Source organism: Aulostomus chinensis, chromosome 16, assembly GCF_037954235.1.
Source record: "Aulostomus chinensis isolate RoL2024-O1b breed Wild chromosome 16, RoL_Achi_v1.0, whole genome shotgun sequence".
NCBI lineage: Eukaryota > Metazoa > Chordata > Actinopteri > Syngnathiformes > Aulostomidae > Aulostomus > Aulostomus chinensis.
The window spans coordinates 2,883,531-2,910,402 of NC_141335.1; the positions used below are offsets into that span (position 1 = coordinate 2,883,531).

Genomic DNA, 26,872 nt, shown 5'->3' on the forward strand with positions numbered 1-26,872 from the left:
TCCCAGAGTCTGTGCGAGTGCGCAGTGCATTGTTATTGGTGGAGGTTTGTGCTCTTCCACCATCCCTCTCTATAAAAGCCTTGATTCATGGCTATAGATAGTTATCCAGGGGCTAAAAGCTAGTAATTAAAAAGTTTCTACTCCTTTTTGGTCTGAGGATGTGAAAGCTTTAATGCTAATTATCTGAAAACTGCACCGAACCCTGCTGGAACTGTGTAATTACAATGTGCTGCCTTGTAATTCTCTCCCTCCGTGTCCTTCTCTCAGCGTCTCAGCGCTGCTGCCTCAGAGCGGCAGCCCAAACACCGCGCAAGTCATTTCAACCATGAATGAGCGCGTCGGTCCAGAAACGGCGTGCGCGCATGCGGCCCAGAGATAAGCTGAGACCCAGAAACAGCAGGCAGCATCAGGGATATGGTGCATCTGATAGACGTGTTATCTTGCTGTTACACTTGATTAATTAGGACAAACCTCTGAGAGCTGCTAATTTTCCATGTAGCTGCTGGTTACAAGTATTGTTTCAAGAAAGACAGAGAAGGCATTTGTCACAAATCTCAGCAAGGAGGCAAATTTCTTTCAAATCACATGAATTATATTGCGTCTCGCAGCTGTTTGGTGGCTGCTCGGGATCATCCCTCTTCCTTGAGCTCCTCTCTGAAAAAAAGACATTAATCAAAGAAGTGCGATGTCTCCTGAGGCCAAATTCAAAAGTTTCCTCCTATCTCTCTCTTCGGCTATTTTCTTTTCGCTCTGTCACCATTCAGAATTCATTTGTTCCTGTAAACGTTGAGGTGGATTCACCCACTCACTCCTCAGGCACTCGGGAACAAATACATGCAGGACAAATGAGGCCCTGGTGTCTGACTAATACCACTGGCAGTGTGGTGGCGACTGTATGTAAATGACAGAGCCTCCACATGAATTCATGGAGAATATTTCCTGTTGTTGGATCTGAGTGGATGATTTTATCTAAACAGCCGCCTGTTAAATATTTGAGATATCTGTGCAAACTGAAGCGGCGGCGGCGGCGGTGGCGGCGGCGGTGGCGGCGGCAGCTTAAAAGTGCACACAAGTGGTGTTTTTATTCCCAGATATTCTTTGAGGGCTTGAGGATGGAATAACTCAGACAATCAGTAAATACAGCAGGCTTTGTCTTGTTTCATGGGGGATTTTAACCTCCCACCTCCGCCAGCGGCGCCGTGACAGGCGGAGGCTTCAGGAGGACACTGGGTGTTTTCCTGCTGGGAGCTACGCCGGCGTTCTCAGGTGCTCTAAGTAATCCACACCAACACACCAGATAGGCATGATTTGATGTTTGACCTAAGTTAATGTAATGCACGTCATCATTTTTTATGCAGTTCTATGTTTCTATCATTACAAATGCATGGAGGGAAAAAAAAAGACAAGACCTGCTGTCAGGAGGGAGGTCGGTGGAGCTGCTTAGCTGCTTCACTGGTGTTTCACTCACGTTTTGCATCTCAGAGGCATCAGCTGACTCTCAATGGGTTTGAGCTGCTGGACAGAAATGTTGGGCTGGACACAAGCTCTGAATGATGGTCCTGGCTTTTGTTCTGGAGCTTGTGGGGAACCGTGCACAGGAGGAGGGGGAGGAGCCAAATTAGATTGTGTTTTATATTTGATATTTACAGGCAACTTTAGCAGGGAAGCTCCAGAGAAGCTTGGTTGAAGTCCTGCATTTCAGAGGCTTAGTTGAGGACAAAAGAGAAAATTACGTAAACGTCAAAAGAGGAAGTCAGTGGTTGCTTGGATTCTGATTGATGGGAACTTTTTGTCTGCAGTTGTTGGATACTGTGTGACTGCAGCGGCTGGCGTGCTGAGAGGCGGGAGGCAGTGGTTTCAGCCTTTACTCCCCATTGGAAGACTTTTCTACTCTGAGTCAGCACACAGTCAAGCACAGAGGACGATGGTGGAGCTCCTTGAGACAAATCCTGATTGTAAGCAATGATTTAGCTAATCGGCACTTTGTGACCTGGAGTATCACTGCCTCGTAAAGTTCAGACGTGTTGTCCACAAACAGACGTGATGTCACGCTCTTGTTTGTTTGGAACTTGTTTGCACATTATTCTGCAGCTGATGTTTAAACATAACTTTTCATCTTTTGTTAGTTTATGGTTGTAATAAAGCCTCAGCAAACAGATGAGGTCACCAGTGGAGGTTTTTTTTTTCTGCTGACAACTTGGAGGGGAAACAATCATCTGGACTTGAATCTTTCACTCTGATTGCTTTCAGTCAGTTTCTAACAAACTTAAGGAAATGGATTGGCGGTAGAACTTCTCTGAGCCCCGGGTCACTCAGAGCACCTGAGCTGAAAAGCCCCTCCAACAATACACATCCTGGTCCTGACGCGAGTAAAAACTTGATTGATCTTACAGCAGCAGAGCCTGACTTCTCTCCACGGGGACAGACAGTCCTCGTGCGAGAGGGGAAGGTTTGTCCTGATGTTGAGACAAACCCCTTGTGAAAAGTCTGCAGAGCAAAAAGATGTGATTTGACTTGAGTCTTGGTCCCCACGGACACTGGCTCCATGAGTAATTCCTACAGAGGAAGATAAGAGGGGAGAAGTAGGGCAGAGGCAGAGGGGCAAACAGAACGGATTGAAGAGATCCAACCTGACTCCACTTTATTGAATTCACGCTTCGAGTTGTCCGCCAAATGATAGCAGACACAACATTTGACCGCTGCAGCTCATATCTCAAACCAGAGGAGAAGAAAGTCGTCAAGCCAAACCGGCCTCAGCTATTGATTTCAGGGGAGAACATATAGACGCCGAGGCCACGAGCGGCGTCCTGCAGACAGGAAGAAATACGGAGCCGTTGGGTTGGCAAGAATGTGCGTGCAGGGTTTCAGCCTAACGGAACGTTTGTTTCCACGTGAAATATTATCCATTGTCTAATAGTGCTAAACACACAAGGAGAAAGATGATGCACAAGGTGAAAACAAAGCAGTGATTGAGCTGCGACTGTCTGAAAGTGCAGCGTCACCCATCTGTCAGTCCTCGTGACAAATGTCTTCAAGTGATCGCCCTTCATCCTAGAACCCTTCTTTGCCTTTCAACTCCTCCCTGAGCGATGCGTTGAGCTCCCGAGGATCCTTTTCACCACCGCATCACCTCTTTGAGATGCAGAGAGAACCAGCTGCGTCTGGCATGAAGCACATGTAGCTTGAAGCTAATGGTAAGTGACAGCTAACAACTAATTAGCGAACAAAAAAAAGAAAAAGAAAGAAGGTCTGTCAACAAACTCGTGGTCCATGTTTCCTTCATCCAGCCGTGTGATCAGTTCAGCTGGCTGGCTCATCCTGCATTCTGGAGTCACAAAGAAGAGATGCCTGGACAAGACAAGATACGCGCGTCAACATGACGTTCCAGCCGCTCTCCTGCTCGCCAGCCTTTCACGTAGTCCTCAGTAAACGACCCGCTCGTTAGCTTTGAATCTTAATCCACCAGGATGCTCATTTTTATGACTTATGGTCCCATTAAGAATAAAGCAGAGGATATATCAGGATATACCACGCAGCAGTGGTGACATCACGCCAGCTACGTCCACACTTTTGTCCAGTCCTGCTGGAGACACTAATGGGGTTTTAAACATTCGAGTCTGGCATCTCGACTAATGGAGACGATCTGAGGCTTCCTTCTTGACTGAAGCTCTTAACGGCGGCTCTCGTCACCTGTTCTTGCTCGCTCTTCTTCTGTGCTCATTAAGGCACATTTATGGCAATAATCCAGCTATGCTGCAAAAACACAGCTCTAGAACGGACTGAAATCAAGCGAGAGAGCGGCTGGTTCTTCCCAGCTGCACCAGCTCGCCGTGTCTTCTCAACGAAGCCAAATGATCAGTTGGTGCCGCTGTGATGAATTAGAAGTTAGCAAGTGAACAAAGAGAGAACGCAGAGTGAAAGTTTACCCCCCAAATCATCTCATTATGCGCGTGTCTGGAATCGATGTGAGCAAACAACTTTACAGCAGTGTTTGTAAAACTCGAACATGTGACGATGCTTCATTGCACATGTAGCTGGTAGGTGTGCTGCCGTGCGTGTGGTGTGTGTTTGTGCATCCTCAGCACGTCTGGAGAGGCTGCCAGCACGAATGAATTCTACACATTTACACGCGTTAATTAATGAGTTGTGGATTAGTTTGGCCATCGTGGGCTCAAGTAAAGTAAGACAGAGTGATCGTTGAGTTTTGGGATCCGAGCCCTCTGTAAATCTCGGGTTCGAGGGCAGCAAATGACATCTAGCAGGATCAGTGACGGTGGACTCCAAAGAGAAATGGCAATAATTGCTCGGAGGGAGAAACGGCCTTGACGCGTCTTTTTCATCCCAGCTTAGTCACAAGAAAATCTGTGTTCCCTCAGTGAGACTTTATTCTTTATCCACATTGGCTCGGATTTCCAATCCTCATCTTGATCCTCAATTAGAAGTTGCTGTGCTATGCTTTAGAAAAAAGTCCTGCCAGTCCTGAGGGGTGTTTGCTCTCTACCTCCCTCTACTGGTGGGCTGCAGAACAACTTCACACTTAAAACTGCAGACTGCCGGTCCTGTTTTCTTCAGGATTTGCCCTCTAACCCGACACTTGCAAGTTGTCGTGGGTGATCAGGTTCAAACTGACCTTGAGGACTTTGTATTTGCAGGTTTTAATTTATATTCAAAACTTTTCAGAAGAAAAAAACAACACTGAAGCTCAACAAAGTTTTCGACGTTTGCTCCGACTTCCAACTGTGTCTCCTTACCCTTAATTTAATGGATTTTTGCCTGTGTGTTTGTTATTGTCTGTGCCTGTTGATTTTAACTCATCAAATAATGGCCCTTGGACCTCCACTCTTTTATTTTGCAGTTTCTACACAAAATAAATAATTGTTTTTCCAATGTTTTCTCCTTCCTGCTCAAAGTGAAATGTGTTTCAGATGTACTTCTGTATCCTCAGCCAACCTTGGCTTCTTGGAGACGGTTCAAACCCAATACTCATTACCCATAACCCAATTATTCTGAAATTACTGTGCGTCAAAGAAGGGGGGAAAGGCCATTTATTCATTTAAAACTTTCTCAAAGGTGCTTTTTTTCCTGACTGAAGTGCTGCTTTGCTGTGATTTATCTGAAGAGGTTCATGGGCTTCAAAGTCGTCTGGGCATTAACAGCCATTTCTATGGCGACAATGGTCGGGATTTACAGTCCAAAGTGGAATATAGTGAACATTAAGCAGGATATATGGCGGAGCTTTATACCTTTTAGCAGCCTGGCCAAAATAGACTTTATTAATCCTGCAGCATTCACACACACACACACACACACGCACGTGCACATACACACACATACGCACAAACTATATGAATGTGCCTCAATCAAATCTCGTAACTGGTCACAGGGAATGTCTGTTTTTGTTGTCTCGTTGCCATGTTACTTTAAAAGCTCCTTTAAATGTCACTGTGCCGGTGAGAGCAGCAGACCAGCTGGCAGCCTCTCGTAGAAATCCTCCCCCCTCCACTTCTCCAAGTCCCTTTTTTATTTATTTATTTATTTTTTGGCAACCAGGAGGTTTCCAACGCCTCTCGTGCAAAAGGCCTCTCTGCTGTCAATGTCAAGGGTTTGTCTCCTCTGGGGGAGCCAGAGCTCATGGTGGGGGTGGGGGCAGCTCTCTGCCTCCTCGCACACCCTTGGGTTTGCTGCACTTTTGATTTCTGCGCAATTAACTTTGCCTCGTCTTTTCTGGGACGAGCAAATATCAGTCGTCAGGCTCGGACGTTACACCAGCTGGACCAATAACGTCTTCGTGTGAAACTCGGCAGCTCTAATGTGTCTTTTGTAGCCGTCGTCTGACTACAGAAGCGAGGACGGCTGAACAGACGCATTTACAGAAATGTCAATTAATGCGCGCCGACCCTGTGACTTCAAACCATTTCAATACAGGAGAAATTGTTGACTCATCTTTACAGAGAGAAGACAAAGTCTCATCAGATAAGAGCTGTGGGGAGACGGGCTTTAGTGGGAGTAGAATAATCAGCAGAACATCAGCTGACATGTTGCGAACAAGCTTTCAACAACAGTTTGACCGCGGGAGGTCAGGGATGATGTGACGGGACTCACTTTGGTTTGCCAGATCACAATAAAAGAGATCTCATGGCACTTTCATCACACAAAGTTGGAAGGAAAAGAAAGGAAAGAAGGTGATGTATTCAACTCGACTGTGATTGGCCACTGGACTGGAGACGCCCCCCCCCCAGAGATGTTTTATAGGAATAAGCTCAGAAATGATCCACATTTTAACGCAGAACTGGGAATTCTTCTGAAAAGTGAGTATTTTCAGGTATGAGCAGAAGCCTGTGGGTGTTGTTTGTTTCAGCCGCTCCACACATGAATCATCTGGTGTCTCCTCTTTGATTTGTGTATTACCATGGTGATGGAATCAGACACACGTCCACAGATCGCTGGTTTGGCGGTTCACTGTTGAATCCAGATCAGGCAATACTTTCTTTTATTCTCTCTAATTTCTTATTACACCAGAGCAGTCGCGTCCTGCTGAGAAAGTGACAGAAGTATTTATACCCTCAGAGCAGCAGGCGGGGAGTCTGATGAAACCATTCAAACCAGCCAGGAGTTTGCGCTGGTTCCCAGTTCTCTGGTGCATGTTTGCAATAAATTCTCTTTTGTACCTCTGCGATGGAGGCAGAAGTGACAGCATGGAGGTTTGTGTTGCAGTTGACAATATCGTCTTCTTTTAATTGTTCCAGAGCAAAACAAAAGCTAATCACATCCCTGACGCCCGGAGGCACGACTCAGTCTATCTACAGCAAACAGCAGCATGTGAGCGAAACAAGTTCTTCCTGTTCGTCCACAAGACAATAAAATGAGGCCACATTTGTTTTGATGGTAGCTTTAACGTGGAATCGCTCCCTATCACTGACACAAAGGATTTCACCGACTTAGCCTGCGCACCGTCCTGCTCCGCTCATTATGTTTGTGTAACAACTCAAACCTCCGGGATGGACAGTTTACATCAAACTGCATTGGAGAGTTTTTATTCTGTGATTATTTACACACGGACAGACGACACAAAGCCTTTTTAACAAGGCTGCAAACAAATCAAAACTGTGGGAAAACACAAAGAGGAGCTGAAATGTCATCCTGTAATCACGCAGCACGCCGCGTCCTTGCTGGTGTCGGTATCAAAGCCGGCTGCGTCCCTGCTGTAGAGGCCACCTGCCCTCTGAAAGCTCCCCGAGGCCCAGAAGATAAGAGGTGCCAAAGTTTGGACAATGTGAGGATGACATCAGCTCTGTGATTCCAAACTCCCGAGAGAAATGTCATCCTCGGATACCCTGAAGCGTAATATAGGGATGAAACGTTCGGTCGGATTTTGATTCTCCTTTCAAACGCATGAACAAAGCAGCAGCCGCGCCAGCACTAAAAATAATCGCTCTCAGAAGATGCTGCACATCGGGAGATATTCAGAGAGAAATCAGCAGCTTTTTTGTTTGGTTTTTTTGGGGGGGGGGGGGGGGTTGCCAGCGAGGAAATGGAGTCCTTTTAGCTGTCTGCTAACCAGTTAGCTGACTCGTCAGTTCTTAATGAGGTAGCCATTCATCACTACCAGAGAGAAATCACAAAAATACACAATCACACAAAGAGATTCCGGCTGTTCAGAGTCGTGTGAGCTGCTGAGTTGTTAAATGAGCTTCAGGAAGTGACCTCATCTGAGATCTCCACGAGACGAGCTGTGGTCGTTGATGAGAACGTCTTCTTCAGTGGTGTACCAGCAGAGCAGGAGGATGACGAGTTCAATAACCGCCAAACCGGACTCATTTTTTATTCTAAAACGATTCTTTATTCTAACCAATGACCTCTGACCCTGATTAGGCTCCGCTATTTAAAACTGACGTCATTTACTTCCCCTTTTTCTTCAATCTGGATCCACTGAGGAGTCACGCAGGCAAAAATGAACTTATATGATGATATACTTGGGTGAAATTTCCCTTTAAGAACAGCGACAGTCTTTAGAAGCAACCCTTGTGCCACATTCAGGTCTTTGATACTCAGGTTTGTAGCTGAATTAGCAGCAGGCTAACACGCCTGAAGAGACACTGATCGTAGAGAAGCTGCTGGAATGTTTGCTACCTTGAACTTAAAAACTGCCTTCAAATTCCTTGTTCTCTCTGGTTGCTGCTTTAATAAACTGATTTTTGTTTTCCCCTTTTTCCTGAAGTCTGTTGTCATCAGTAGAATTCCGTCACTGCTTCTTCCCTGCAACCGTCCGGATTCAAACTTAAAAGGAATGTAAATTAACGTCAAATCAAGCATTCGGTGGTCATTTTAAATGCAGCCGTCACCAATGCCTTCTTTTTCATTCACGGCTCTGTATAAATGCACCTCGAAGTGAATTTTGTGAGCGTGTAGCGGCTTCGCTCGACAGAATGATGCTCCAATCTCCACTGAAAAACCTTCAGAAAGAAAACCGTAAATGACTTCGATTTCTGTGAGTGGTGAGGCCGACCTTAAGAGATGAGAAAAATAAAAGATAAGGGACTGAAAACTGAAGGCCGGTTGTCGAGCGGATGATATATTCCTCTCCCCTGCAAAGCGTCGCTCAATAGCTTTAAGTTTTAAATCCAGCAGCAGCAGACAAAGATGAACCCTCCCTCGTCCTTATCTTCCTTCAGCAGAGAAGAATTTAAACAGTGGTGGGTTTGGTGCTGGTGGAGATGCTATCAGACGGCGCTCCAGTGTGCGAAGGTCCAGCTTGACCCTCCATTGATCGATGGTAGTGGAACACTTGTGACCATCAAACACACGAGGTCCTGAACCCCCAGTTGCTCTGGATCTCATTGGGAATCGTCATGATAATGGGCTATGGATTGTCCCCCTTTTTTCCTTCAAGGGCACAAATGACAAGTCTGGGTGTAGGCAGGCACACGCACACACGCACACGCACACACACACACACACACATTCTCTCGGCGTCTATAAATCCTGGCATTGAGGATTGACGGACTGAGAAGGTGTGATGAGCTGAGAGCTCAGATTCTACGAGCAGATGCAGGTAGTGGGTCGTAACGGCGCTGATCACCCAAATACATGTGACCACGGCAGAGAGGGAGGGGCGGCGTTCATGGTTACACACTAAACAGTACAGGCACGGGGCAAATGAAGGCTGATGCTTCCGTACAGAGCAGAGGAGCTATCGCTATGGCAACCCAATTAATACTTATTGGTGTTTTTAGACCGCGTTCTCCGCCACCCTTAACACACCAAGACCAGAGAGGCACCCTAATTGGACCGGAGATACAGGACACTGCTCCTCTTACTGCCTCCTACGTTTGATATGAAGACTTTGGAACATGAGACACATTTTTCTTATAAACTGCAAGCATTTCTCTTTTATTTCAGGGACCTGGGACTCCAAATCAGTAACAGATATTAGTACTAGACTGCAAATATAGGACACAATGCTGTATCTTCCTTGAATATTACTGCAATATCTCTTGTTTTTCATGTACTGCTAAATGTTGGTGGTTTAAGTGTCAGGAATCGACAGCCCTATGAGGACTTGGTTTGTCCAACAATGGAAGCACCCATCCTCCTGCGCTCCCGTCACTGTTATCAGTAGAAGGCTTCACATTACTTGGTTCGCTTGCTAAAATGATCGATTCTGCTGTTTTTCCTGGAGGAATAATCCACATAGATCACCGCCGCCAGTGTGAAACGCACTGTACCTTAAGAGAGGCTCTTACGACTTCAGTTGTAAAAGATTCAGAGGAGAATCTCTGCACATGCTTCCTCAAATCAGCTTCTCCATCTGCTCGCCGCACAGCTTTCCGTTGTTTCCATTCCTCACTGCCTCCACAGCCACCTCGATGATGGAGGGCGACCCAGCACCTTGAATAGGTGTTACACCAGCAAACAGATGGCCTCCCTCTGCAATAGGCAGGAGAGAATAAAGATTTATTCCATACGGATCTGACACCTTCACAGGCTGATGTATTCCCAAGTCAAAAAAAGATGCTTTTCCACCCGTGCAGGCTCTTGAACCTGCATCTGACACCCTCGAATTCACGCCAGCAGCCCACCGCTCTCAAGGTCAGGGGCAGAGGACCAAGACAGCAGGTCAGAGGTCTTCCAGTGATTTAGTGTTCTGAATTACACCAACATCAATTCATCCAAAGGGAGGCCTTTTAGTCTGCCTGGTGAGTTCAGCGGTGACGTAAGTCGATCCACTCCTCTTTCCTATGAGGTTTCACGGAGAAACCCAGGTTGCGTGAAAACGGTCCCTGGAGAAAGTAAAGCCGTGCGGGGAGATCGCACATCCGGTTATTTTACAGCTCAGCAGGTCAAACAACATCAAGGGGACAAGTGAGAAAATCATTCCTGCTTTTAAAAAATCCACAAGTAAAGAGGCAGTGATTGATGGATTAAAAGGTCAAGGCGAGGTCATCGTTCAGAATGAAATCCACAACCGCCGTTCAAGCAGGTGTTTTTTTTAATTAAACAATGATTCAATCATGGCTGGAAAGAGAGGACGTTGACGTTAATGCGGCCCACTAACTTGTGCTCTGTGGATTTCCTTCCCACAAATGAAATCAATGTTTTCATCTGTAATTTATTCCCGCATCGGATCTCACTCGCCACTCGTGCGTCCGTTGCTTGGCGACAACCTGAACTACGCCTTGGTGTAGCTCTGCTTAACTGTGACTCGAATGAGCAGGTATCAAATGTGCGTGCAGTCTTCAACAGATCTTCAGGTGCCTTTGACCTGACACTTGGGTGGTGCCTCCAACCGCAGCCATTTTCAGAGACTTGAGGTCGAGTTCATTTGGACCTGTTGACTTGAATTCGTTGGGATTTTACAGAAAAGTTCCGCAGTGAGATTTGTGGGCTCTTCAAACGGAGGAGAGCGTCGCCTGCACGTGAGCGTTTTGCATGGTTTCAGCCTGATTTATACTTCAGATCAAGACTGACTCATCATCATCATCATCATCGTCGTCGTCTACTGGGCCACGCCAGACACCACACCTCCTCCTCCCATGAGCTCATTCCACCTTCACTGTCTCAGATTGCTGTTTCAGTCGCTTTGGTTTGTGAAACCACATCAGCACAGACGTATAGAAGTGGATGGCCGTGGAGGTCACACGTGAGGCGACAGCGTCAGCTCCTCTAAACCAGCCCATGTCTGACTGGTCCTTCCTCCTACGATGAGGTGATGAACGCTGTTGCAAACGTGTTCATGTGGTGGGATATTGTTGGATTCTTGTGTCGTTATGTAAAAAGGGAGTGAGATTACTTTCCGAAAGTGTCTCCAAGACTCCGGAGGGAAGCTGTTTGCTGCTTTTCTGGAGCACATTGGGGTAGAGCTCCGAGAAATGGTTCCTCCAGCACTTCTGCGTGGTCTCCTGTTATTTTGGGTTGGTCTCTATTATGGAGGAATTTATTTTTATCTTTGAGATCTGGTTTGTTGTCTCATGGAAATAATTCATGGTAGTGTGTTTGAAAAGTGTGTGTTTTTATACCTTCTGGGGAGAGACAGGTCTTCCCCACAGAGGGTTTTTTTTTTTCCATAGCTGGAATAATGTTTTATCATTCTTTCTTAAGTTGAAGTTGATGTGTGTGATGATTTATTATTGTTCAGAAGTGTTTTTGTTGTATTGGTTGAATTAATGATGTGTTAATTTGCCTGAACTGTCAGATTTTCTTCTGCATTTTTGTTTTTAGCTTAGGATTTTTGTTTTTCATGCCCTGAAATTCAAAGGAGTTTGATCAAACCTGCGTGGCTTCTGTGAGGAGGCGTTGAACACGGTTGGTGGCTCCTTCACCTGCAGGTGCTGGATACCGGCGTGCTCTCCAGCCTCTCTCTGGAGTCGTCTACAGGCTGAGACGGAATCATTCATCCACGGGGACGGACTGCCAGCTGGAGCTATTCTGGTCCTAATTGGAGCAGCGGTGTCAGAGGTTGAGGATTCCGAGTTACTGAACCAGTTAACAGAGTCATTAATGCTGGAAAACTCTGGCTTGGACGGAGAAGCCGGCCCAACACCGCCAGCAGATGCAGAGCCTCAGTTAAAGCGATGTACTGTTGCAAAGTCCATATTCATTGTGTCGTATTTTCCATTTTGGCGTGAAATCACTGATGATGATTACTGAGATGCTGATGTGGCATGAAACCAAAAGAATATTAGTTGAAATGGATCGCTCCTTACTGAACTCGTCTAGGTTCTGCTCTCTGGGTCATGAAATAATCAAAGCTTGGTGCAAATTTGTGTTGTGCCTATTTTTTCTTTACTCTGGGGATGCGGGGGGGGGGGGTACACTCGGAACATTCTGAGTTTGGAGGAAGGATCACATTCACTCCTGGAAGCTGCTCAGAACCACCACCCGCCCAGCTCGGTCATCTGAAGGGAAAAACTCGCCAGGCTCCATTTTGTGTCATCTGGCTACTGATTCTCCATAGACTTGGACACACAGACCCTTATTTTACTCTGACGTGTCACAGGGAAGAACCCAGAGGTCCGATTGTCTCTTTGCTCCTAGTGATCTAAAGAGATGTTGGGACATTCACAGTTGTGACCAAATGATCAGTTTTCTTAAAACCCTGAGATCTTTTCCCAACTCTTACCTGCGTGTTTTTGTGCCTGAATCCCTGCCTCAGCTGTAACCGCAGCGCTTTTCAGCTGAAAAAGACAACGAATTACGGTGCATTGTGGCCGTTGTGCTGTCAGTTCCAGCACCTCACTGCTGTGGATCTCATGATCCCAGAGTCACGTGGCGGCCAGGACCCGGAGCACGGATCTCACATCTGAATGACACCTGACGTGACACGCAGTGAGTAAAGTCACGTCGCCACAACGCGCAACAGGTGCTTAATCGTGGCGTGTTTGGCATAAGGGTCTCGCTCGCCTCGCCTCGGTTTCATAGACCACCACTGCTCCACTTGTCAGGTCTTGACTCATCATCTGTTTTCTGATGCAGTCTGAGTGAAGGAACCCTGACATCAGAATATCCAGCTCCTCCTGGGCGAGCAGATGAGGTCCATAACCCCTCCGGCGTGTTCTGGGTTGACCACGCCGTCTCTTACCAGTTGGATGCGCCAGGAACACCTCCAGCGAGAGAAGGCCGGGAGGCGGGAGATGCCCCCCCACCTCGGCTGACGTCTCTGAGGAAGCAGCGGTCATCCGAGCTGCCCTGCAGAGCAATCAGCATTCCACTGTACTGCTAGTCTGACCTCGAGTGATGCGTCGTGCAGACAAACGGGCAGAGAGGTTCTATCCTCCTTTCAATACGAGCGCGTTCCCTCTGGTGGAGTATTGAGAACTTATGGCGTCTATTCAGTTCTTCATTTGTGGCCGGATGAGGACTGTTAGCCCGTCGCTACGTCACCCGTGAGAGGTGGGGCTGTTACACTGAGGTCAGAACGATGATTTCATTGGTTCAACACACCGTCGATGCTCGTTTCACCGCTGAGGATCAAGAATTTCACATTTTACCAGAACAGAAAAGACCAACAGAGGCAGGGCGCTCAGTTCAGGGTGGGATCCTTCACAGCAGTAACTTAGAATCTGATGAAAATCTATGTGAATCATTAAATTCTGTGTGAGACAAACAGTTGCATCATGAAAGAGAAATCCTACTTAAGTGGACTGTTCATTTGACAGTTTTACGACGTCAGACACCAGAAGCGCGTGAGCGGGTGATGTGTCCGACGCCGCGCCCTCATCTCCTCCGTCCCCGAGTGTGATGGAGGCTGTTTATGGATGGAAGCTGATGGCTACAGAGGTCATGCAGAGTGAAACGGCGGCACCGCTACCTTGAAGGCTCTGTGGTCATCAGCAGGTGAAGGTACACGCAGGAATACAGATGATGATGTTTGGATGGAAGCCATCGAGCAGCAGAAGCATTCTTTAAATCCGCAGCTTAAAGTACCAGCCCAGAGGAGGGGAGGGAAGGCAAAAGCTGCACTGGAGAAGTACAATTACTTTATTTTATTTATTCCATTCAGATAAAGTACATTGACATTATGTGCCAATGAAATTATTCCTACAGTTACACAGAGCCCTGGAGCAGACCTGTTTCTGTGAGTGCGAAAAGAACAAACTATGAGGCCGTCACATACGACTTGGCCCTCATTCCTGTTATTTTGAGAAAACACAAGATCTTCCCAATCTTCCCTGATTTTAGGATAGAACACGATAGAACAAGTAGAGTAAAAGAACAGTAGAAGTACAGTGTTCCACTGGCAGGTATTTACTGCCAGATGTGCAAACTAACTCGTTATTCTGTGCAGTCGCTCCGCCATCTTTAGTTATGAAGGCCTTGGCTTATTTTAAAAGAATTTTGTGTGTGTGTGTGTGTGTGTGTGTGTGTGTACATCTATCGAGTGTCCGGATACAGGCGGCCTTCTTGGAATTCCCCCAGGATGATGACATCATTGGTCTGGATCGACCAGCTCCCTCTAACCCTCCAACTTCCATGGACTTTGAGAACCATGTGACGACTTCTGCCCACTTCTCTCTGACGTCAAGCAGCCGAAATTGATTTCAGGTGGACAGGTAAAAGCTGCCCCCCCCCCCAACACCAACACACACTTAAATTGCATGTACTCACCTTCTCCTTGACATGGAAGCACTTTTGGTGAATATTGGATGGAGTGAAGGGGAGGCTTTTTGGGGGGGGAAGCGCTCTGAGCGAGAGGGAAGTGGAGGGAGGAAAGACGGAGGAAGCCAGGGGGAAAATAGAAAGTGACGGAGGCTCTCGCTTTGTCTTCAGCCTTTAAGTGCTAAAGTTGATTCAGTTCAGTTGCATTCGACTTAACGGCAGTTCAGCTCAGGTTCAGACTGACAGACCCTCACATGGTCTCCTCGCCATCAGCTGATGAGCGCGGACAGACCGTCATTATCAGAGAAGAAGGTCACTGCAGATGCCTCCATTTGGCTGAAACGAGGGGAACTTTCAAGGTCGATGAAAGTTGGTATCTCTGAATCGCCCTAAAATGTAGAAAACATTTTGTGTCCCCCTTGAGTTGTGTACATTTAACCTCTTTAGCCCCAGGACGCTGGAGGTCAGGTTCATACCCAAACTAAATCAGGAGTGACCAGGCACAGGAGAGACGCTCACGTGTGTGAGATCCTGCATCTGAGAGCAGCCTTCAGACTCGTCTGCCTCTGTGGGCGACTTCAGCTGATTCCACCTGAGGTTCGCGCTCCAACTTTGACCTGCTACCAGGCTCATTGGGCACCAAAGAAGTTGTCAACACTGAGCCTTTTTTTTTTTTTTTAAACTGCGGAGTACCGGGACAACGTCAAAAACAAGAATACAGACAGGAAAGGTTCTTGGCATCACGCTTCCATATCATCGTCATGTGATGGGAAAATGAGGATTATTAGAGAAGCCAGGCAAGAGGCCATGTTTAGTTTTTGCTTTTCTGTCTTCAAAACAACAGGAAATGTGTTGGTGACCAAGGGTCATCTGACATCAGCAACATCACACAGCTCCTGAGGTGTGAGGCGCCTGTGGCAGGACGCGATTAACCAGGCTCGATTAAAGAAACACTGGTGAGAAATCAGGCTGGATAGCAGATGTGAGAGGGTGACACGAGGACCTGGCGTGACGTAGCAGAGCACCAACATAAAACACACCCAACCAATGATGCAACAAGACACAGGTGGCACACAAGTGGGCAAGGTGAGAGACACCAGGACCAGGACTGACGAGGACTGATTGACTGACAAGACAGGTGAAGCACTCAGAAAAGGCTGGAAACCGACAAAGACAGGAAGTAACAAACACACGACACAAAAGGGAAAACCTACCAAAATAAAACAGGAACTGAACAGAGTGAACAAACACAGAAAAACAAAGTAGGAAAAAAAAAAAAAAACGCCGGTGAAACATGAGGAACACATGAACTACAAACCAAAACCATCACTGCAACCAACTAAAGGTCCAAACTAGGAGTCAATGCTTCAACCAACCGTCCTGATGGGACCGCGACAGTTTCATGATTCAAATTGAGGGCCGGTGTAATCTGTTGCGTGGTTGGATGGCAAGCACGCCATCACGTAGGACGCAAGCGTCCTCTCTCCCCGTGTCTCCTCCAGCAGCGCGGTAGCACGCCCACCTGCAAAGAAACAACAGATTTGAATTAGTGGGCAGTAAAAAAACAGAAAACTCCTGCAAGCTGATGTGATGCAGTAAGTTTGTCTCAAAGCGAACCGTCATCCTCCTGCATCGCTTCTTCAGTGCTCCGAACGCAGGAATCAGTACCCAGAATGCACGAAGCTGCTGGTTTCTGACCACTGGAGTCACAGCGCAGGAGACGCAAAGTTCAAAACACCTGTTTGTGAGTCATTTTCATTTTAACGCCTAGTATCACTTGAAGTATTCAATGAGGTCTGATGAGAAAAAGGATGACAGCAATGAAAACCCCCAGACTGTCCTGGCAGGGCGCGTCGGAACCTCAGGGTCTCATGGAATATTACAGACGTGACGAGACCGAGTGGCGGTCCAGCGGGTCGGGTTGAGATTAGAATCTGACCCTGAACGGCGTGACAAGTCCTGCAGGCCAGAGACCAAGGAGGACCTTGGTGGGTCCCAGCCTCCCCTCAGCTGCAGGACATGACGCCACTGCTTTACCACGCGCAGGTAAACGTGTAGATGAGAGGACTCAAGGCACGGCCACGAGGATAACCTGCAGAACGCAAGAGCAAAACACAGCTAATCAAACATAGACATCGCCACACACTTCAGAGAGAAGACGGATGTGACGTAGAGTGTTTGTGCATGTGGGGTGCTGCTGAGCCTCAGGAAGAGTCGGGTGTTTGGGTGTGAGCCTGGAATGATCCTCCTCACCCTCCACACACTCCTAGTGAGGTATCGCTGATGTGTAATCAAGCAAACGCCCTGCTGGCAGGTGCAGGAGCTCCTCCACACCTACTGAGACAACGCCGTCAGGATGTCTGCTACGAACTCTTTTACGATCAAATATTTACATGAACTGCAGCACCTCAAATTACAGTATAATGTATGTATATATATATACAGAGTGTCTGTGTACTCAGATTAGCCACTGCTCTGTGGCTTTGGTTTATCTTGGATTTATATTCCAGGGTCAGTGAGGTACCTGGGAGACCCACGAGGAAACGGAAGAGTTTAACTGGTGAATACGGGAATCATTTATGTTGTGACTGAGGGTAGCCGTCTCTGGAGTGATGTCATCCAGTCAGCTGAAGGAGGAGGGGCATCAAGAGCAGCCCTGGGTGGCTGGAGGGGTGGAGGAAGGGTGAGAGGGGCGAGTGCATTGGAGGCCGTCGTTCAATGTCTACTGGACACGAGTGAAGCTAAGAAAATTTGCTTTGCTATCATCGGTTTGGAGCTACGACAGTAAACCCAGCGAGTGACTATAAAGCCTCGTTTCCACTGGTGGCTGCACTGGCGCCCCCTCTGGTTGATTGTGGTAGCTTGCACAGAGCAGCAGAGAGTTGAAGAAACAACCTGAAAATTTTGGTGATGAGAGAGAAATGAGAAATGAGAGAGAAACATGAGAAAAGAAAGCAGTTATGATGTTTCAGATGTCTGAAGCTGAAACAGAGGAAGAGGAGGATGAAGAAGTCATCAGCAGTCCCGGTAGCGACTGCTTTGTATCTCATGTTCCACTGGATACGGACCGGCTGTCAGATCTGAACACGCCATCGCTCAGTCACAGTGACTGTGAGACGAGACCACAACCTTGGTGTCTCTGCAGGAGTCGACGGCCAGCGTGCTGAAGGCTCCACGTGATTTAAGACACATAAAGTAAAACTCCTTCCCAACCAGCGGGAGGTTTTCTACTCTGCTGGGGGCGCTAGGTTTGTGTTACCCTGGCAAACAATTATACAGCCTTAATTGAAGGGAAGAGGACGAACCTCAATTCCACTAAATGACCAACGATAAAGAAATGCTACAAAAATAAAATATAACTGCTACTTAAACAGCAGGACACAACTGCAGCAGTTAAGACTGAGATGCAGGAGCAATATTGCCTCCACAGCAGCCACACACACACACACACACACACACACACACACACACACACACACACACCTCACCCACTGGGTCAGACTCATATCCACATTGAATACGGCTCACAAACTACAGCAGGACCTGCAGTGGGTCTGTAGTCGTGGTTTATGGAGGATGATAGGCCGTTTGTGCAGTGCCTCGTTAAGCGTTTTACCAACACGTGTGAGGAGAGGGGAGAACGTGAGGAACCCTGCGTTTGATCACACGCAGAACTGGACAAAAAACCCAAGCAGTAGCTGCTTCACAAGGTCCCAGCAGCTGCTTGAATGGTTTCTAATTGGCTCCGAATGCACGTAAAGCAACGATACCACACTTGAAATTCTAATTAAAAAAAAGCTGAACTAAAATATTGATCATGTCATACAAGCAGATACAGTAGAAATATAGAAGTGGAAATTGATTAATGGGAACGTGAGGATCAAATATCCAATCAGACGTGATAGATGTCATCGCTGTGCTGGCAGATTTGAAATAATTAGTTCTTGGTTGTCCTGAAAACACACGCAGCACAAGATGGACGCCCACATGCCATTATTAAGCCTGTTTAGTGGCCGACCGCTTTGACTGTACCAAAAGATTTGAGAGGCGGAATAATAATAATCTCACACACACACACACACACACACACACACACACACACACACACACACACACACACACACACACACACAAAGCCCATTCAGACCCCCAAAACAGACACAACCATCTGGACCTGGATTCATTGCTGTCCTACATTTGGCTCTTACCTCCAACTTCACCGTCTGAGCGGATGAATAATTCAGGACTGGAATGGTTCTAAATGGAGGGGACGTTGAAAAGAAGAAGAACCTTCTTTTTTTCTGTCAAAAATAGCAACCGAATGAAGAATAATACGATCAAGCCGCACGTGACAGCTGCATGTGGTTCGTGCTGGGAATAAAACACCTCCGGTTCTATTTTTGGTTCCCAACATGAGATGTGATATGAAAAATAGGAAGTTGTGACATGAACGTGCGAAAGCACACAAGACTCCTGGCTGCAGTAGCAGTTGCTGCCCCGGTCCAGGCGGTGTACATGATCAGATTTCTCTCTGGAGCAGGAGAGAAGAAGAAGAGGGCAGGTTGAACGCTGAGGCGGCAGCTTGGGGGGACGCCATCACTGAGGGGCCCGAGGCAAAGATGCTGCCAGGTGCAATTTAAGACAGAGCCTGTAAACTCAAAATCTATAAAACGGCAATATGTTTTCTGTGCTCTTGTCTCTGTTTGTTTTCCAGTGAATCAAACTGTGGCTTTAATGTTCTCTCTGCTTTCATCTGACTGGGTTTCCCCGTCACGTAAAAGCTTCTCTGAGGTCTGTGCTGCCTCCAACCAAAGTCTTGCCGAGTAAACATGTTTACCACGTGAAGACTTTATTGGAACAAGATTATATTTTCAGGTTGAAAGCTCTGAGATGTGACTTGAGACGTGATTCTGATTAGAAAATATACAAACATTCTTGGCAGGAGTTTGGTTTGTGTAGTTTGCTGCCAGTTTGTTGACACGAGGCTCCTGAACGGAAGCCACAGCTTCGTTCTCATGGTGCCGTCGTCGGCGCGAATCCTCAGGTCTGAAGATGAAAGGTACTCGCATGACGGTGCCGAGGTTTTGAGGCAATCTGGTCCAGATGGAACTTCAGCAGTTGGTCTGACTGTGTGTTCAACCACCTGTTCAGTGTGTGTGTGTGTGTGTGTGTGCGCGCGCGTGCGCGTGCATGTGTCAAACCTGCTCATGCATTGTTTTAATCAATTTAAGTGCCAGATGGGCAAAAGTTGTACTCAAAATATTAAGATAGTTTTCTAAGGTGCAGTCTGGCTTTGCCTGCAGCTCATTAATCCAGTTAACTGAGATTAGTAATTACCAACAGCGTTCTTGTGATCGAAATGAAAAATATTTGAAACACTTTGCAAATGACTTGAAACAGAAATGAACCCTTTTTCGGACCAAAAAGCAAAAAAAAAACAACCAAAAACCCCAAAACCAAACGTTTTAATTTGAACCCAATTTGATTTATAAACATTTAAAAAATATCACATCCTTTCAACAAACTGCTACTTTCGAGAAGTCAGAGGCCGACGGTTTATGTTTGTGCTGTTTTCCAGTTTCGCTTTCCAGTGACGCGCAGACTAACGCCCCCTGCTGGCTCAGAGGGACGCTGTCAGCTGTCGTCGTCTGGATCCGTTGGTGCTCCTTTTAGGACGAGAGGCAGGCGATGTGAAGCTCTCGTCACCTCTACGGCTCTGACATCAGAGATTTGAGTTTCATAAGACAGGATGGTTGAACTACTTTGGCACCAACAATGCTCATAAAACAAATTGTGTTGCTGGTGCTGGAAGCCCTCCAGTTTCGTTGGCGTTTTATGAGGCCGCCTCATCTTCATTCCCCCTCCCAGACTTAAGTTGTGATGAAACAGCTGATCCTGTTCAAGTGTGTAACAACTCCCACAGACGGAAACACACATCTCAGCCCTCGTGCAGTCGCTGCAGAGCAGATGGGCGACGCTTCGTGCGCCGTTCCGGTTTTGGCTCCACGTAAAAAACCCTAAGCTTCCAACCGGAGGAAGAGAAGTATTTAAGTGAGGATGATCACCGGGGGGGCGGGGGGGGGGGGGGGTCTCCACAGGGAAGCCTCCAGATCTGGAGTGTCTCAAACCTTTTTATTCAACCAGTGAAGCTGCCCACTGCTGAGGAAGACAAGTCCAGTTACATAGAAAAATCAATGATCAATAACAAAATGGCTCCTTTCCCCTCTTGATTTATTACCCTTGTAAACTTTTATGTTCACAGATGAAATAGAAAGAAACAGCAGAAATGAAGGCTGAGCTCTTCGACCTACAGGGACAGACTGGATGTGAAGCAGCTGAGTGTGTGTGGCCGGCTCTTGCTGCATTCTGGAGTCACAATGCGGTGATGCAGCAGGGACAGGAAACAACTAAACATCTTTGTCATGTCCAGCATTCGGACCCCACAAGCATCATGAGCTCCCAGTTAACAGACCCCACAAATATAAAAATGAGGCCACACACACACACCAACATGTGTGTGTGTGTGTGTGCGCGATGAGGAAGGGCTGTTCAGACAGCACAAAGGGCCCAGCTGTGTGGGAAGTGATTGCTAAAATTGCATCATGGCAGCCGCTCCATCATTCACACAGCACATGGCTGCTTCTCCTTTCTCTCAGAGTTCCTGGGGTGGAAGGAGCGGCGCGGCGCGGCAGACGGATACGTCCTGATTTGAGTCCTCACCTTCGATGCCACCCTGCCTCACTTTCATCCTCGTCTCGTTCATTCTGTTCTGTAAGCTCTCTGTTATCTGCTTCCCTAATTTCTTCCCACCGATTTTTCCTTGTAGTTTCTCCCCATTTACCCTTGGTGGCTGTCGCCCCCACCCCCCCAACCACCCCCCACCTCCTTTGCACTATTGTATGGCGTTTATGATGCTTCCTCCTAATGATGTCTCTGGATTAAAGTCTTTAACGCTCGCAAAGTGATAGCGTCTGCACTCTGCTGCATGGAGACTTTTCTGGCAGCCCTAATGTGACACAGAAGTAAGGAAATGCAGACTGCAGCCGTTTCAAACCCACAAATTCATTTCTTAATCGCAATTCAACTATTAGCTAGACTACATGCAAATAAGCCCCAGCTTCCCCTCCAGTCTCCATAATCAGGTCTGTGCTTTTGATGTCTCAGTTGAAACTTTTTCTCACTCCTCCAGTGCGACACGTTAAAGCTGCAGCATGACGTCGCCCTGGACGCCCTTCCTTCCGTCCTCGGCTGAAAGATGAGTTCTGGATTCACGTTGTCAACATCGGAGCCGGTGACACTCAGGAAGGAACCTCATTGGTGGAGTGTTCTTTGTCTCGTCTAACTTTGTTGAAATCAACAAGCAGCAGCAATTAAACACAAGTTGTAATCAAAGCAATTTGATAACTGTCACTTTAACGAACTCCAACATTCAATTCATGGAGCTGGGGCCCCTTCTCTTTGTAATAGGGCTCATTTTGTTTCTCATCACTGATTTATAGTCAGTTTCATTTATTCATATTGGTTTATTTGCTCATCCAGGGTACAATAATGCTTGCCCATGATGCACTTCTTCTTTCAGTACTTCCACACATCCCATGAAATGATCAGGAGCAGGAAGTAGAGAACCTTATGATACCTGTCCCTTTTTTTTGGGAGCATAATTAAAAGAAATACATACAATTTTACTGTAAATAGGACCAAAGCATGACAAAGTGAGCACCATGCTGAGACGGTGAGCCCATGACCTCAAGGTGGAGAGCTGGGCTCTCTATTCCTCCCTCAGCAGCCAGACTCGCTGCCCCCTGCAGGCCAGTCTAGCAGGAACCACGGGGCTTCTGGAGTGGGTTCCCTTGTCAGATTTATGTGCTGCATACTGTCTTTTACAGTCTGTAGCTTCAACTTTATTAACGCTGTGGTTCGCAGGAGGACATTTATCACACAATGGGACAAGTAACAGCACAATGTAAAATTCAAGAACATAAAAATGATGTAATGCTGCTGCCCTGTACAATCAGACAAAAAAAAAGAAAGAAAGAAATTTGGCTCAGGTCTGGACTATCACATGATCACCAGAGGAAGACCCCCCCCAGCAGTGTGGGACTGTCTGAACATGTGACATCAACAGCAACAAGACTGTGTTCACACGTATGTCACAGCTAGACCCCCTGCCGCTGAATACATTTCCATGTTTGTCATCCAGCTGATCTTTATTCAAACAAAATGGAAAATCATTTCCAGTAACAGGTTATTGGCTGATCAGGTCCAGCGGCCATTCAGCCTTCACACCCTCACAACACCGATTTTGTGTTGTTTAGCTTTTTTTTAAAAAAAATTTTAACGTCACCGCGTCACTCGTCAGGGCCGTGTAGCGATTTCACCTCCAGGTGGATCCAGAGAAATAGAAAATGTAACATTCCTGGATGACCTCCAGCTCATTCAGTGGAGTTTTCATTTTATGTCATAAAATATTAAAGAAATTTTCTTTGTTCCTCACACCTCAAAAAACCCTGAGCGGCTCATGTCTCTGTCTCACACACACACACACACACACACACACACACCCCATCAGCACCAGCACCTTCCACACAGTAACAGAAGTTAATGACAAGCAATGGCCTCTGGAATGTTGACGTGCATGTGCGTGTTTGCGTCGGCGCTGCGGTGAAGGCGAAGTGTTTGAACGTTACAGAGGTGATCAGAGATGACGACACGCTCGCAGTCCGCCAGCTTGTGGGTCTTGAACCAATACACATTTAGATGCTACAGAAATAAATGGGCAGACTCGTGAATTTCCTCATTCTAGTGGTCATCACATACAGATTTGTTAATCAAGACAAACCCTGCCAAAAAAGTCTGAGGCCACAAAATGTGACTTGTTCCCTCATTTTTAATAATCTAGAGGAATCCACGATTTCAAAGCAGTCGCTGGAAATGAGGAACGACACAGTTGTTGGACTAAGACAGGAGTGATATTTTAATAATACAGAAAAGGAATATATTCAGAATTCGCTTCACGTAGAACAGAGTACTGCCACCCAACTGAGCTCAACATTTCGCATTTCTTTACACTCAAGAGAAACCGCGAGAGCAAAACCAAACGTCAGGAAACTGCGTGGTGTTTTAGTAACAAGTAAACAGTAGAACCATTAATAAATATAACCTGCATTTATCAAACTTCCCCGTGACGTCCCGGCCAGTTTCTCGTTCCTTCATTTGTCGGAGGAGTGAGTGATAAAGTGCAGTAAGACTTACAAAGTGTGTGTAGTCAAAACTACGAGGATACTGGGGTTTTACAAAATGAGAACCGTTGCTAAGAACGCTGTGAAATATTCAAGCAGCTTTGTTGGAATAAGATCAAAAAATAACATGGCTGGCGGTTCACCGTAAGACTTTAAAAGGGGCACAATAATACCCAGCAAACTCCCGGAACATTCAAGAGAACCAATTGCACAACAAAGTAGATATAAAAAGTCAGCATCTGCAGTGTATATAAAGGTATAAATAGAGGGAGTGCTTACTCTGGAGCAAGAGCAGTGACTCGGGCTCATTTGATCGGAGTGAGTGAATAAATGAATCTAACAGGCTACTAATAATGTCCACGTGCTCCAGTTCCACATCAGAATTCCAGAGTCATAGATGAACATTTTTAGAGTTGTCCTTGACCATGGAGCTTGACCCCGGAGGCAATTAGCTTAGCTTTAGCATTGTGCTCGCCACGGTTTACAAAAAAATACAACTCCCAACTTGAGTCCACATGAGAAACGGAGGACAGCCGCTCGCCTGGCTGTGACCCGCGCTTCAGCTGGCTGCCTCCAGGATCCAGCTCCATACTCGTCACTCCGAAGAGTGCGATTAACCTTTACACATCAACTCTTATATATCCCCAAAATGTGGCCGTATTCCTTCAGCAGCTTTCCTCCTCCTAACCAGCTGTGTCACTCTACTCTAAATATCTGCTTACATAGGGAAGTGTTAAAATAAACAAGATTACTCGGAAACTATTTTCCTATATTTTGTGACCTAGCAGTCATAGAAACACGTGCTGGGCTTGAAGGAAGCTAAAGGCTGTTTCATCAGCGTGCAGCACGATATGGAGGTTAATTATTTAGCCATCCTGGAGCGAAGACGCCTCTTAATGATCTGATGGTCGCTCTCCTTCTCCTCCGGCTCTCTGCTGATGATCTAAACAAGGAGGTACAAGCAAAAGGCATTTAACCGAGTCGACGCTAACTACAGGAGTCCAGGTGAAGGGGCATTGGGAGTGTGAACATGGTGGCTGTACGTGTAGCAGTGGCAGGAATTTGAGTTGAATCTTAAAAAGTGGGCATGTCAGAAGAAACACGGGGAATTAAAGTGAGACGGACGCCAGTGCACATCCCACGTTGTTCCTTGAGAGGACCCTAACCACAGTACTCCACCACCGCATCCAAAAATATGTATTTTTCCTTTCAAGTACTCAAAACAGTGTCTTGAGCTCACAACAATGTGTACTATGGATTTGGGATGCAGGTCTGTTCAGTAACAGTCACGGGAACTGACCATTTTTGTCAAAGCTGTGATGAAGCGAAGGCATTTCAAAGGAGGGGAAATGACAACAGACACCCTTCAGAGCTACAGTTACAGCTAAGCTAACGAGTAGCCAGCCGTCCGGTGGAGGTGTGGAGCTCTGGAAGGCTCCAGAGAGGAGAGAGGGATCTCTGTCTGCTGGTCTGGCACTAAAATGATGAGCAATAAGAGTGTTTCCCCCCAAAATTGGCACGTCCCTTTAAAGCACATAAAGCTCCTCCAGCAGGCACTGAAAACATCAGTATGAATCAGAGAATACACAGGATTGAACAACCAGGTTACACTGACAGAGGGAGCAGACAAGACAATGACCACAAACGCATCACATTTTGAAGCCTGGCGTGTGGGAGACCTACTGGGTGCGACGGCATGTCCATGGGGGAGGAGATTTCAGGCCTGTACAGTTTTCTTTTGTTCTTCTTGGCTCTCAGACTGAGGGACGAAGACGAGGAAGATGGGGATGCCAGGTCTGCATCACACTTACCGCTTACCAGACTCATCATCTTCTTGGCTGCAAAGAGAATTTTAGAACAAGAAGAACAAGCGGAGTTTATGTATCTTTTAGTGGACTGGCTTTTACACAGGGAAAGTACTCGTATTATTACTGTAAACGAGAGCAGAGGGTCAGCCTGCACTCGACTGGAGCCCTCAGGCAGTTGCATATGGAAGAAGGGGTAGTGGTTTTGGTCTTGAATGGCAGTTGTGTTCAAGTACAAAGCAATAGTGACCATAAGAGCCTGCAGGGTATTGGACAGGGGACAGGAAGAGGAGGAGGAACTGACTACATAAAGTACATGTAGTAGATATACATGGGGGGGCTGCAATAGAGAAAGACGGGGAGAGGAGGAACTAAATTAATAGAAAAAGATGAGTGAAGGTGAGTGATGGAGTTGAGGAGGGACACCGGGAGGAACGGTGACCAGCAGGTGACAGTATCTGGCGTCAGAAGAACCTCGGGGTGCCAATTAACGGACCGGCTGAGACGGCTCGTCCCCCAGGACACGCAGCCACGACTCGGGTTGATTCCACTGTGCGTCTTGTCTTTACATTCTCCTCTAAGCCATCATTAGTGCCCCAAACTCGCTGCCCTTGCCCGACTACTTTGTCAAACCTGTGTTATCCTTCTCCAAATGACTTTGGCAAAGACTTGGACGTTTGTCCTTGCAAGTTCCTGCGCGGTTCTGAACCATAATGCTGCTGTGGTACCGGCAGACCCCAGGGGCGCACTTTTTTGCCACATATCTCACTAGCACTTTATGTTACGATTCAAATGACTTTGTCTTTAATTTGTTCCTCTGCCCAAGTAGCGTGTTGCTTGCTTTAAATAGTGATTTTTAAAAACACCAATTTATTGAGGTCTTGGGGGATTCCAGCCAATTCAAACTCTGCAGTTTTAATAAAATATACTATTTATTAAGTTCATGTTTGTCCTGGGGTGGAATTCAAAATTTCACACACTGCCAGGAGGCGCTCTCCCGGGAGAACCGCGCCTGCAGCTTCCATCTCTCATGTTCGCAGGTCACTTTAACTGGCTAATTACCATCATTGACTTCAGAATTTCGAAAAGACAGAAAAGCGAAGGTCATCCATGATTCTGACGGATGGTGATGTCCCATCCTCAGCCTCGGAGAACACCTGACTTGTTCTGATTGTTAATCAGCGATTGAATGGATGGATCACGTTTGTTTTTCCAAAGAAGATTGGCTCACCT

At 46.8% G+C, this 26,872-nt stretch overlaps 1 protein-coding gene across 4 annotated transcripts in view; it reads right to left on the reverse strand.

The window, feature by feature from the left end:
* Positions 1–23,525: 23,525 nt before the first annotated feature.
* The window catches only part of kif20ba (kinesin family member 20Ba), a 42,504-nt gene continuing 39,157 nt past the window's right edge, over positions 23,526–26,872 (reverse strand). For all 4 annotated transcript variants that reach the window (XM_086180346.1, XM_086180347.1, XM_086180345.1 and 1 more), the window contains 2 exons: positions 25,518–25,672; positions 23,526–24,777 (listed from right to left, as the gene is read on the reverse strand). In XM_086180346.1, coding sequence (XP_086036472.1) covers positions 24,697–24,777; positions 25,518–25,672 — 236 coding nt within the window. In that variant the 3' untranslated portion in view covers positions 23,526–24,696. The remainder of the gene's footprint in view (positions 24,778–25,517; positions 25,673–26,872) is intronic.